The 13,553-nt window shown below is 35.8% G+C and overlaps 1 protein-coding gene across 5 annotated transcripts in view; it reads left to right on the plus strand.

The window, feature by feature from the left end:
• The window catches only part of SLC38A6 (solute carrier family 38 member 6), a 96,457-nt gene that overhangs the window by 62,517 nt on the left and 20,387 nt on the right, over positions 1-13,553 (plus strand). For 4 of the 5 annotated variants that reach the window (XM_509991.9, XM_016926175.4, XM_063792939.1 and 1 more), the window contains 6 exons: positions 1,657-1,736; positions 2,395-2,495; positions 6,843-6,967; positions 8,113-8,257; positions 8,367-8,461; positions 8,674-8,870. In XM_509991.9, the coding sequence (XP_509991.5) occupies positions 1,657-1,736; positions 2,395-2,495; positions 6,843-6,967; positions 8,113-8,257; positions 8,367-8,461; positions 8,674-8,754 (627 nt within the window). In that variant the 3' untranslated portion in view covers positions 8,755-8,870. Of the gene's footprint in view, positions 1-1,656; positions 1,737-2,394; positions 2,496-6,842; positions 6,968-8,112; positions 8,258-8,366; positions 8,462-8,673; positions 8,871-13,553 lie in introns of those variants that run through there. The other variant, XM_054666633.2, reaches the window with a different exon arrangement.

Here is a 13,553-nt window from a genome sequence, read left to right on the forward strand (position 1 = left end):
GCCACCTTTTTTTTTTTTTTTTTTTTCCTGGTATGCCTTTAAATGGAGCCTGTTTTAAATGGGCCTCTGCCTGAAAGAACAGATTTACCGAATGTCTGGTCTGGCCAATAAGGTCCTCTGTGTATACCGACTTCCTGTTGCCCTCTGGACTTGTAAAGCTAAGTAGCCAATTATATCAAAAACTCTTCCCCTGTGAGTAGAACCTTGGTCTGTAGCTAAACAGCCTCATCATTGGACTAGGGATTGAGCACTGCCAATATATCTTCTGGCCGACATTCCAAAGTTGAAATTCATGATGCCAGGAGTAGAGACTAGGAGACCAAGTCCCTTTGACTTCCCTAAAAGCCATAGTATACTGGAAATGCCTTTAAGAGCCCCTGAGCATCAGCAGAGGAGACAAGAACTGTGACATGGATGGTCTCTGCTTTACCACTCTAGAAGAGCTCAAAGTCTTCCCTGTTGCTGCAGGCTTATTTGTCTATACTTTCTGACTCTGCTGAAATGCTATTTTGTATAGGTCCCAGATGCTAGAATCCCCCCTGCTCATGTAAAACTCTATTAGTGTAGAATGTTAGCTTGGTTACTCCACCATGCAGAATTTTCCTTTTTATCTCTAGTTTTGAAATGAGAAATATCTCTCTGGTCCCAAAAGGGAGATTACCACATCTTTTACATGGTAAAGACCTCCAGGTGCCTTAAAGATCTAGGTAGGATAATTGACAAGCCAGGAAATTGAGCAATATATGAAACAGAGAATTTGTGAATTAAACTCTCATTTTCCTAGTCCAGCCTCAGGAAACACTACAGCTTCCTCTCTCCTAACCCCCTTCAGATATTTTAAGACTCTAGGCATTATGTCCCAAGATAGGTCTTCATTTCTGGAATTTCTTTTGTTTAAGAGCCTAAAGTTAGTTAAGTGGAAATTTTTTTAGAGCAGAAAGGAGAAAATAGATCACCATCGTCTATTTGGTAAAGATGGTATTTTCACTTAAATGGTAACTTTTTTTGCTTTACTGTGACTCTTAAGTATTCTAATAATAAAAACAAAACAAAACCTTATACTTGTATATTACATTGGCTCTCTTAAGAGTTTGTAGGTCTAGAATAAATGATATTCATTCCCATTGAAAGAGATCCTAATCAAAGATGCTGGCAATATTAAAATGTGATTAATATTTTCAGTATTCCCTTGGATTGAGTTCATGAAAGCAGGTTCAAGAGCATTAACTATTAGTGCTGCTTAGAGTAATAAGATACATTTAAATTGTGCGTACATTTAGAAGACAGAGAATTAAAAAAGAACATTTCTAAAATGTTATTTTTATCTCATTTAAATATTATTTATCTTATGTAATTTTTAAAATCTTATCCAGATAATGTAGAAGTAGTGATTGTAGTAAAAGCAGCATGGTATGGGCAGCCAAACAAAAAATATTCTGGCTAGTACAGGCAAGCCCACTATCAAATAAAATATTTGCTGGATCACAAGTGTTTTTCTCTTTTAAAAAAATTCTTATTTTATAAAGAGAAGACTCATTAAAGATGAAATAAATGTAATCAATTTGATTTTTTAAAGAACTGAGTTTGTTGTCAAATGAAATAATGGTTTCAGTAGAGTGGCATTTAATAATTTTATCTTTTTAAAATTTTTTTCAGAGTGCTTATGCCTTACCAACCATGGCTTTTTCATTTCTCTGCCATACCTCAATATTGCCCATATACTGTGAACTTCAAAGGTACTGTAGAATCCTGGAATATTTTAAATATATTGTGTATCTTTTTACCTCTAAGGCTTTCCGATTGAATGACATCCTCTTTTGTTAATCCTTTCCTCTCATCAGTGGATCCTAAGTGTTAGTTTAAAACAAAACAAACAAGAGTTAGTTCTGTCCAAGTTAAGAATGTTTCCTAGAAGTGTAATCTTTGAGGCTGGGCACAGTGGCTCACGCCTGTAATCCCAGCACTTTGGGAGGCCGAGGCAGGTGGGTCACCTGAGGTCAGGAGTTCAAGACCAGCCTGGCCAACATGGTGAAACCTCGTCTCTACTAAAAATACAAAAAAAATAGCCGGACGTGGTGGCAGGCACCTGTAATCCCAGCTACTTGTGAGGCTGAGGCAGGAGAATCGCTTGAACCCAGGAGGTGGAGGTTACAGTGAGCTGAGATCACACTACTGTATTCCAGCCTGGGCGACAGAGCGAGACTCTGTCTCAAAAAAAAAAAAAAAGGAAGAAGTGTAATCTTTGTGTACTAATTTCAAATGAGGACTTCTAGTGTATAGTTATTGATGGAGTTGTTCTTGAATGAGGAATTCTCTCGACCAGCTTAGGACATACTTGCTTCTTTACATATAATTCAGATCACTTATTCTACCTTTGTCATTTTTGTCTTTTAGTCCTTCAAAGAAAAGAATGCAGAATGTTACCAATACAGCAATTGCTTTAAGTTTTCTCATTTATTTTATATCTGCACTCTTTGGGTACCTCACTTTTTATGGTAAGTACATTTTAAAATTATAGATGACAAAATAATAGTTACATAGATGGCCTCACGCCAATGTATAGACTTTACTTATGCCTTTTATTACTAAGTTAATTTGCTCAGGTCACCAAATTACAATGCAGTACTGTGGTGGCTCTTGAGGCCTAAACAATTGGATTATCTTTCTTTTAGAAAGGTAGTTCAGGTTTAAGATTAATGACTTCTTATGAAAATTTTCTTAAACACTTAAGTAAAACTTCAGGCTTAGGGACATGATTCTTTCTATAAGAAAAAACGTGCAATTTTAATGATTCTGTTTTTCTTAAATTTTGAATTCAATATATTAGTCTAATTCAGAAGTGTGGGGGTTGGGTGAGTCAGTCATCTTAATTGCAAAAGAACAAGTTGAGAAAGGAAAGGGTTTTACACGGAACTATACCTGTATACTTAGATGTCAGACATCTCTGCCTTCAGATCTAATTATCACAGGATTCAGCAGATGTGCATTCTATGATGCACCATGACCTTCCTCCTTAATTATTTTTACAGGTTCTTTTAAATTTATGCAACAAAAATAAAATTGTGTTTTATTTCTTTTGCAAAAACTGTCTGCTTTGTATGTTGACTTTTTTTCCTCTTCTGATAAGAACCTCAAGAAAAAGTAAGGTTCTGTGTACACCATCAGGAAAAGCATTATTTCCAATGTGAGCATGGTGCCCTGCTAGAGACGCTACAAAGAAAGTTAAAACAGATTGTCAAGCTTTTCTGATCATTATTAATAAAACAAAATTACTTAAATATATAAACTTTATTTTTGGATGTTGGGTTTGTTAGTTTTTATACAGACTTGAACTCAATAAGACTTTTCTGTGTCAATAAGATACTGTAACAGGATCTCTTGGGATCCAAAAATATTTTGTATAGTGGAATAGCTATATATTTCTTTTATTAAAATTGCTACCTGGCACAAACACTATTATATTTAGGGATCTTCAGCAATAAGAAAAAGTCCAAAAAAACTGACCTCCTTCTTCTCCCTATGGATAAATAGAACTATCTGGAAGAAACCTCAGATGGCTTGCCAATATCCAGGCTGGCTGAGAAATTGTTACATGAATCACCATTAGGTGCTTAGAAACTGTATTAAATTGTAGCTGTATTAGATTGAAAGGGATGTGGAGGAAGGATGGAAGCTAATACATTTATTGAGCTAACATTTAAGACAGTGTCAGATATTTTATATATACTCCCTAACTTAATCCTTATAACAATTCTGCAAGCTCAGTGTAGGTTCATTTAGGTTGAGTAATTAGACCAGATACTTGAAGCCAGTTAATAGTGGAATTGGGATTTGAATCTAGTTTTGTCTCTCTCCAAAGCCAATGCCTTTATTACTGTGTTGTCTACTCAGAAATTGTGCTATAGAAGCCAGATTTCCTTTATTCCAAGTTTTTGTTAAGGTGATCTTTTAGAAAAATATGACTCACTTAAGCTCTAGGCATCCATCTATGTATGTGTCTATGTATAATCTATCTTTCTAACATTATTGCTTGAACACAAAGGCTAAAGGTTTTCATCATGTAGATGGCATGTTTCCTAGACAGGGATTTGTCTAATATCAAGTAAAACCATTATGTTGTCTCTGATTTAATCCCTTCTCCACCAATGCAAATTCTTCAGAGTATGCAAATTTTATATAATAGAGAAATACACATCTAAGAAAATCACATGGTAGGTAGGTATATGATTGATTAATAGGTAGGTAGGTAGGCAGATAGATGGGTGGATGAATAGATGATAGATTAGATAGATAGATAGATAGATAGATAGATACATACATACATACATACACACATACATAGATACATAGATAGATACATAGATAGATAAATAGAATAAATGATACAAAAGTAGTAAGTTCTTCTCCAAAGACAGAAGAGGCAGATATTGATTTGCTCTTGGATTGTGAATCATAACCAACAAAAACCTTTGATCATATCTTTCTATCAGGATAACAGGAGCTTTGTGTCATAGGAAGAAATTGCTGGTTGAACCTGAGATCTTATAAGGGCTAGCCTCAACTTAAGGCTTCCAATTCATTTTACAGATGAACAACTAAAGCCCAGAGAGGTGAAGTGACCTGTCACAGAATTAAAGGCAGGTTTCCTGAATACTAATCCAGTGTTATTTCTGCTACTTTGTGATAATCTTTGTAAACTTAATACCCTGTTTGACAGTGTGTATTAAACAGGACAGCCTCCTGACTTCAATGGCATATATAACTTGCAGAGATCACCATTAGGCCCTTTCTGAGATTTGTAGAGATTTGTCTGAATCTGGGGAGGCATGCACCACTCTATCCCTCACATATGTTATGGCTCAGTTAAGAACACAGAGTGACTGGCTCAGAAGAAGTGTTTTCATCCTGGGAAAGTAGAAAGTGGACATGTGACATCTATTTTGAATTTGTAATGAATCTAGTTCTTCAAGATTCAGGAGCTGCTTTGGATCCTTTTATCCAGAGCTCCTAAAGTTTAATTTCTAAATTTGTCAGATTAAAAGGACTTATAGATATGTACCTAGATTAATGATACTTGCTCTGATTACAGCTGTGAAAGGAAGAGAAAAGGGTTCCTCTGGTGAGCCAGGCCAGTGCCCAAATGTTGCATAATAACCAGGCCATTTAAAAAGTCTTTGAGGTTGTTAAGCAAGAAGTGTTAATAGCTCATTTTATGATTCAGAAAATGGAAATAAAATAGTTTGCCATATTTCTCCAAAGACTCACAAGTATCTCACAGATTTGGAAATAGAATCCAGATTTCCTGGCTCTTCTTAGTCTCCTACTTAGTCCAAATCCCACATTGTGTAAAGTATGTTTTTGATACTTTGGACAATTCATTTCTCTCCTGTTTCCATTATCACTAGTCTAGTTCAGATTCTCTTTACCTCTCAGTGATTGTAACAGTAGCTGTTATGCCTGTTTGGGGTCTCTTTTTCTTCCAATCCGTACTCCTGCTTAGTTCAGATCATAATACACTGTTCTTTGTAAGTCATTATTGCATTTCTGTGGCCTACCAGGTTGAGGCCACATCTCATGCAGAACTGTATTACTAGGTCTGAACTGCATTTCCAGCCCCATCACCCACACACTGTTTCATCCACTGTAGTACTTACTAGACCACTTATTTTCTCAGATGCACTTTCCCTTTGCTTTGTTTGTGCTGCTCCTTGCTTCTAGAGAATCTCTTCCCCCACATCTTTGAACATCAGCACACATTCATTGACTCATGTAATGTTCTCAGTAACCCTATAGTTTAGTATATGGCCATCCCCATTTTAAAGATGTAGGAACTGAGAGACTCAGTGTAAGTTGCTAGTTACTGGTGGGATTTGAACATGTTCTGTGTCATCACAGTTTAGAATCTCCATAGCTCTTGTTTAGAACTCTCTGGCCACTTACATGTGTATATCACACTTTCTATCATAGCTATGTGTATTCATCTCATCTCTTCCTAAAGTTCCCTGAGAACAGAGGTATGTTTCCTTTTGTTTTTGGTTTCCCTCAAAGTATCCTTTCTGAAACACTCTCAAATTAAAAAGCACCATTCTATTTTAAGTACAAACTGATATTTTCCCACAAAACACTGATATCCAGTGTTTCTGAGCACCCTCAGTCTTCTTTCCCCTTGTCTGGGTTGAGGTTAGGGAGACATTGTGAGAATGCAAGAACGCTGTGGAGCAAAGCTTGGTCGGCATGTATAAATCCTATTGCTGACCACCACACACTGGCCTACTAAGTAAGACATTTCCCTAACACTTCTCTTTTTTTCGTAAAACATGAATCCACAGATGAAATGTAACATGCACCAAACTCTGAGATTCTAGAAAACGTTGTGGTATTGAGGAAAAGATGCTGGCTCTAGCACCAAAAAGAAGTAGGTGTATGGCACGGCCGCTTTGTGTTATGTGATCTTAGGCAAATCATTTAACACTTTTGGACCTACCTGGGGTTATCATGGGGACTAAATTCAACAACACGTGTGAAAGCACTTTATAAACAAACAGCACAAATGTTCAAACCCTTAGATTATGGAAAAGTTCCAAAGAGATAATTTAGTATACATATTCATTGTCATAATTTGAGAGGTTCTGCTTATTCTGGTTTTTATTAAAGGAAAAAGGGTGTTAGGTTTCAAGAAGATATTTAATTAATGTCTCTGTGTTTCATAGGCTAGGGGAAAGGCCAGGATTTGGTAATGGGAATCTAAAATCTGTTACCATCCATTAGTGCAAAGGAAAACAATTTTGTTACTATTGATACCTTAGTACTTTATAATGTGATCCTTATTATTTTATTTACAGACAAAGTGGAGTCAGAATTACTAAAAGGTTATAGTAAATACTTATCACATGATGTTGTTGTCATGACTGTGAAGTTATGCATACTATTTGCTGTGCTTTTGACAGTCCCTCTAATCCACTTCCCTGTAAGTACTCTTAAAGGGTTTTGTTGCCTAGTATAGACACTTCCTAATAGGGGAACACTAATTCTTTGCAGAATAGAATGTTTGAATCACATCTAGTCTTGTATATCTTATTCACTTGTCAAGTAATTGATCAAAGACTTCATACTTGCATATGGCCCCATAAAAGCATAAAAATAACAGTGAGCCACTAAGCTAATTTGTGCTTTTTGAGATTTAGTTTAGATTTACATTCTCCCACAGCATTGTTTCCAATTTAGAAACTATAGTTCTTCTAAAGTTTTGGGTTTTTCCCCCCTTTAATTCTGTATTCTGTTTTCAAAAAAATGTGCATGAAGAGGAAAAAGTCAAGTCAGGAAAAATAAGCTCCTTCTGGGTTTATTGTAAATTTATTTTCACATAAGCATCCTAGTTCAATCTTGGTGAAAATATTTTATTTGCTCTAGAATTGTAATTTAAGGGGCAAAACAGATTTTCATTGCATCTGGTTGCTATACTTAAGAATCTTAAGAATTTCTGAGAAAATGGGAACAAAGGCTTTGGGTATAAATGCATCTGCATGGATGTCTTGAATCTCTAATGCTGAGTTTTGTAAGAGCTGGGGCTTCAAGCCTCCTCCCTGTGTGGGCTGCAATGCCAAGATTACAGCAGGGACTGGATAAATTTTTTGGCATGTGACTGCCTGCTGTGCTCTTAGCAATGGGAAGTGTAGTGAACTATTTTTTCATATTTACAGGCTGTGAAACATATAATATAAAATAGTAAGTGGTATTTCTTTCCCATGGCATGATTTCTTTTTCTATTATAAATTGTCTGTTTTTTTAATCTGTTGCATTTAATGAAAATGATTCTTTGAGACTTTTTTCATATTTTTATTGTTGGTAATTTAAAAAATTATGCAACCTAAAAAAATTGCATGTGAAAATTTTTTCTAGCATTAAAGCTAAGTTTTTATGAAGCTTACGCAGAAATTAGTATATAAACAATTTATGTGTATAAATACTTTATAATAATAGTTTATGCTGTATTTTTGAAATCTAAATGATGTAGGAGGCAAAAATATCATGGTTGTTGTATATGTTTCTCTCAGCAAATATTTGGACTTTGACATTTCCTCTTTGCTATATGTTTATTTTTCTGTAATACAGGCCAGAAAAGCTGTAACAATGATGTTTTTCTCCAATTTTCCATTCTCATGGATTCGCCATTTTTTGATCACTCTAGCACTCAATATTATCATCGTTTTACTTGCAATATATGTTCCTGACATTAGAAATGTATTTGGTGTAGTTGGTAAGTTTTCTGTTTCAAAAAGTTCACATAATAAAATTGATAAAATTGCTACCCAGCCTCACATCTGAATCCAGCAATATCCTCTCTTTTTTTTCCCTCCAATTTAAAGGTGCCAGTACATCAACATGTTTGATTTTTATATTCCCAGGACTATTTTATCTTAAACTTAGCAGAGAGGATTTTCTCTCATGGAAAAAGTTTGGGGTAGGTTGTTTTTGTTTCTTTCTTTCAAGACTTCTATTTTAAGAAATAGTTTGTCAGTTTATATTATTTTACCTGCATCAAGAAAGTCAATATATTTTAAAATATAGAATACATTATTGCAGAGAGTAGAGATTTAACAAATAATCTAATTGTATTTTTTATCTTTTTTCTTTTATCTTTCTTATCTTTTATCTTTTTTCTTATTTCCACAGGCATTCGTTTTGCTCATCTTTGGAATTTTGGTTGGGAATTTTAGTTTAGCACTCATCATTTTTGATTGGATTAATAAATAAAAGAAATATTTTCCTACTTCTTACAAGAATAATATACCCCTAGATGCAAGAATGAATTATTCCGGAAGACACCCTGGATGAAAAATAACATTTTAATAAAAATTATTAACAGAAAAGCAGAACAAAATGCAGTGGGTATGGGGAAGTAAGAGTGTAGCAGTTTTAATCAAAAAAAGAAACAAACTCGAAATGCTCTTAAATATATTGGGTTGATCCTTTGTTTTTTAAATTAATATTTTTATGGTAGTTTTATGTTTGCAGAAATACTGAACAGAAAGTACAGAGTTCACATATACCTTTTTACCCCAACATACAGTTTCCCCTATTATTAACTCTTGCATTCATGTGGTACATTTGTTACATTTGATGAACCAATATTAACTATTATTATTAACTAAAGTTCATAGTTTACCTTAGGTTTCATTCTTGGCAGCCACTAGCAACCACTGATGTTTTTTTAACTTTTATTTTAGGTTCAAGGGTACATGTGAAAGCTTGTTACATAGGTAAACTCGTGTCACGGGAGTTTGTTATACAGATTATTTCATCTCCCAGGTATTAAACCCAGTACTCATTAGTTACCTTTTCTGCTCCTCTCCCTCCTCCCACCCTCTACCCACCAGCCCCAGTTGTTTTTTTCTTTGTGTTCATAAGTTCTTACTATTTAGCTCTCACGTATAAGTGAAGACATGCAATATTTGGTTTTCTTTTCCTGTGTGTGTTTGCTAAGGATAAAAGCCTCCACCTCCATCCATGTTCCTGCAAAAGACATGATCTTATTTTTTATGGTTGCATAGTATTCCATGGTATATATATATATATACCATATTTTCTTTATCCAGTCTGTCATTGATGGGTATATAGGGTGATTCCATGTCTTTGCTATTGTGAATAGTGCTACAGTGAACATTTGCGTGCATGTGTCTTTATGGTAGAATAATTTATGTTCCTTGGGGTATATACTCAGTAATGGGATTGCTGGGATGAATGTTAGTTTTGCTTTTAGCTCTTTGAGGAATCACCGTAGTGCTTCCACGATTGTTGAACTAATTTACACTCCCACCAAAAGTGTATAACTGTTCCCTTTTGTCCACAACCTCACCAGCATGTTATTTTTTGACTTTTTATTACTAGCCATTCTGACTGATGGGAGATGATAATCTCCTTGTGGTTTTGATTTGCATTTCTCTAATGATCAGTGCTACTGAGCTTTTTTATGTGCTTGTTGGCAGCATGTATGTATGTCTTCTTTTGAGAAGTGTCTGTTCATGTCCTTTGCCCACTTTTTAATGGGGTGGTTTTTCTCTTGTAAATTTGTTCAAGTTCCTCATAGATGCCGGATATTAGACCTTTGTCGGATGTATAGTTTGCACATATTTTCTCCTGTTCTGTAGGCTGTTTGGTTTTTTTTGCTGTGCAGAAGCTCTTAAGTTTAATTAGATCTCATTTGTCAGTTAATTTTTGCTTTTGTTGCAATTGCTTGGTGCCTTTGTCATGAAATCTTTGCCCATTCCTATGTCTGGGATGGTATTGCCTAGGTTGTCTTCCAGGGTTTTTAAAGTTTTGGGTTTTACATTTAAGTCTGTAATCCATCTTGAGTTGATTTTTATATATGGTATAAGGAAAGGGTACAGCTTCAATCTTCTGCATATGGCTAGCCAGTCATTCCAGCACCATTTATTGAATAGTGAGTCTTTTCCCCATTGCTTGTTTCTTTCAGCTTTGTTGAAGATCAGATGGTCATAGGTGTGTGGCCTTATTTCTGGGTTCTCTATACTGTTCCATTGGTCTATGTGCCTGTTTTTATACCACTGTCATGCAGTTTTAGTTCCTGTAGTCCTGTAGTATAGTTTGAAGTGGGTTAATGTGATGCCTCCAGCTTTGTTCTTTTTGCTTAGGATTGCGTTGGCTATTCAGGCCCTTTTTTGGTTCCATATGAATTTTAAAATAGTTTTATCTAGTTCTGTGAAGAATGTCATTGGTAGTTTTATAGGAATAGCATTGAATCTGTAAATTGCTTTAGCCAATATGGCCATTTTAATGATAATGATTCTTCCTATCCATGAGCATGGAATGTTTTTTCATTTGTTTGTGTCTTCTCTGATTTATTTAAGCAGTGTTTTATAATTCTCATTGTAGAAATCTTTCACCTCCCTGGTTAGCTGTATTCCTAGGTATTTTATTCTTTTTGTGGCAGTTGTGAATGGGATTGTCTGATTTGGCTCTCAGTTTGGTTATTGGTAGTGTATAGGAATGCTAGTAATTTTTGTACGTTGATTTTATATCCTGAAACTTTGCTGAAGTTATCAGCTCAAGGAGCTTTTGGGTGGAGACCATTCTAGATATAGAATCATGTCATCTGCAAACAGAGATAGTTTGACTTCCTCTCTTCCTATTTGGATGTCCTTTCTTTCTTTCTCTTGCCTGACTGCTCTGGCTAGGATTTCCAATACTGTGTTGAATAGGAGTGGTGAGAGAGGGTATCCTCGTCTTAATGCCGGTTTTCAAGGGAAATGCTTCCAGGTTTTATCTATTCAGTATAATGTTGGCCATGAGTTTGTCATGGATGCCTCTTATTATTTTGAGGTATGTTCCTACAATACCTAGTTTGTTGAGAGTTTTTAACATGAAGTGGTGTTGAATTTTATCAGAAGCCTTTTTTGCACCTATTGAGATGATCATGTGGTTTTTGTCTTTAGTTCTGTTTATGTGATGAATCACATTTATTGATTTGCATATGTTGAACCAACCTTGCATCCCATATAAGTGTACTTGATCATGGTGGATTAACTTCTAATGTGTTGCTGGATTCAGTTTGCAAGTATTTTGTTGAGGATTTTTGCTTCGATGTTCATCAAAGATATTGACCTGAAGTTTTCTTTTTTTATTGTGTCTCTGTCATGTTTTAGTATCAAGGTGATGCTGGCCTCATAGAATGAGTTGAAGAGGAGTCCCTCCTCCTCAATTTTTTTGGAGTAGTTTCTGTAGGAATAGTACCTGCTCGTCTTTGTACATTTCCCCTGATCATTTTACTGTCTCCATAGTTTTGTCTTTTCCAAAATGTCATATAGTTGCAATCATATAGTATGTAGCATTTTCAGACTGCCTTATTTCATTTAGCAATATGCAATTAAGTTTCTTCTATGTCTTTTTGTGGCTTAATAGCTCCTTTCTTTGTAGCACTGAATAGTATTCCATTGTATGGATGTACCACAGTTTGTTTATCCATTCACCTGTTGAAAGGTCTCTTGGTTGCTTCCAAGTCTTTGCAATTACAAATAAAGCTGCTCTAAGCATTCGTGTGCAGGTTTTTTTGTTTTGTTTTGTTTTGAGACAGAGTCTTACTCTGTAACCCATGCTGGAGTGCAATGGCGTGATCTTGGCTCACTGCAGCCTCCACCTCCCGGGTTCAAGCAATTCTCATGCCTCAGCCTCCCCAGTAGCTGGGATTACAGGCACCCACCACTATGCCTGGCTAATTTTTTCTATTTTTAGTAGAGATGAGGTTTTACCATGTTGGCCAGGCTGGTCTTGTACTCCTGACCTCAGGTGATCCATCCACCTCGACCTCCCAAAGTGCTGGGCATGAGCCACCGTGCCCAGCCCCTGTGTAGGTTTTTATGTAGACATAATTTGCAGCTTATTTGGGTAAATACCATGGAGCACAGTTCCTACACTGTATGGTAAGAATATATTTAGTTTTATGAGAAATTGCCAAACTACCTTCCAAAATGGCTGTAACATTTTATATTCCAGAGAGCAGTAAATTAGAGTTTCTGTTGTCTTACATCCTCACCAGCATTTGGTGGTGTTAGTGTTTTAGATTTTCACCATTCTAATTGGCATGTAATGGTATCTTGTTGTTTTAGTTTGCAGTTCCCTAATATGATATTGAGCATCTTTTCATATGCATATTTGCCATCTGTTTATTTTCTTTGGTAAAGTATCTGTTTAGCTCAACTCTCTTTTGCCTTTTTTTTTTTTTAAATACTGGGTCTTGCTATGTTGCCCCGACTGGATTTAAATTCCTGGGCTCAAGTGATCCCAGTGCCTCAGCATACTGAGTAGCTGGGACTGCAGGCACATACCACCATTTTTTAATTGTTTTCTCATTGTTGACTTTTAAGCATTCTTTTTAGATTTTATATTTCTGGGGTTTTGTTTTGTTTTTTTGAGACAGAGTCTCACTTCTGTCACCCAGGCTGGAGTGCAGTGGTGTAATCTCGGCTCACTGCAACCTCTACCTCCTGGGTTCAAGCAATTCTAGTGCCTCAGCCTCCTGCATAGCTGGAATTACAGGCGCACGCCACCACACCCAGCTAATTTTTGTATTTTTAGTAGATAGGGTTTCGCCATGTTGGCCAGGCTGGTCGCAAACTCCTGACCTCAAGTGATCTGCCCGCCTCAGCCTCCCAAAGTGCTGAGATTACAGGCGTGAGCTACCATGCCCAGCCAATTTCTGTTCTTTATATGTGTTTTGCAAAGATTTTTTTTTCCCCATTTTGTGGCTTGCTGTTTTATTCTCTTAACAGTGTCTTTCAAAGAGCAGAAGTGTTTAAATGTTCTTAAATATATTGGGTCAATCTTTTGTTTGTTTGTTTTAAGAAATCAGTGTATTAAATTTATATACAAAATTGATTCTTAGCTATGTTTTAATTTTGTTAGCATCAGTCACTAATAACAAAACTGAGATTGTTCTACTTGGTAGAATTTAGAGGGATTTTGCCCTCCCTCTAAATCCTATCTAAAAACTTTTATAACTTTCCTCTTCTGTTCATTATGAGATAGACCTGTGATGA

The sequence above is a fragment of the Pan troglodytes genome, chromosome 15 (assembly GCF_028858775.2).
Source record: "Pan troglodytes isolate AG18354 chromosome 15, NHGRI_mPanTro3-v2.0_pri, whole genome shotgun sequence".
NCBI classification, from domain to species: domain Eukaryota; kingdom Metazoa; phylum Chordata; class Mammalia; order Primates; family Hominidae; genus Pan; species Pan troglodytes.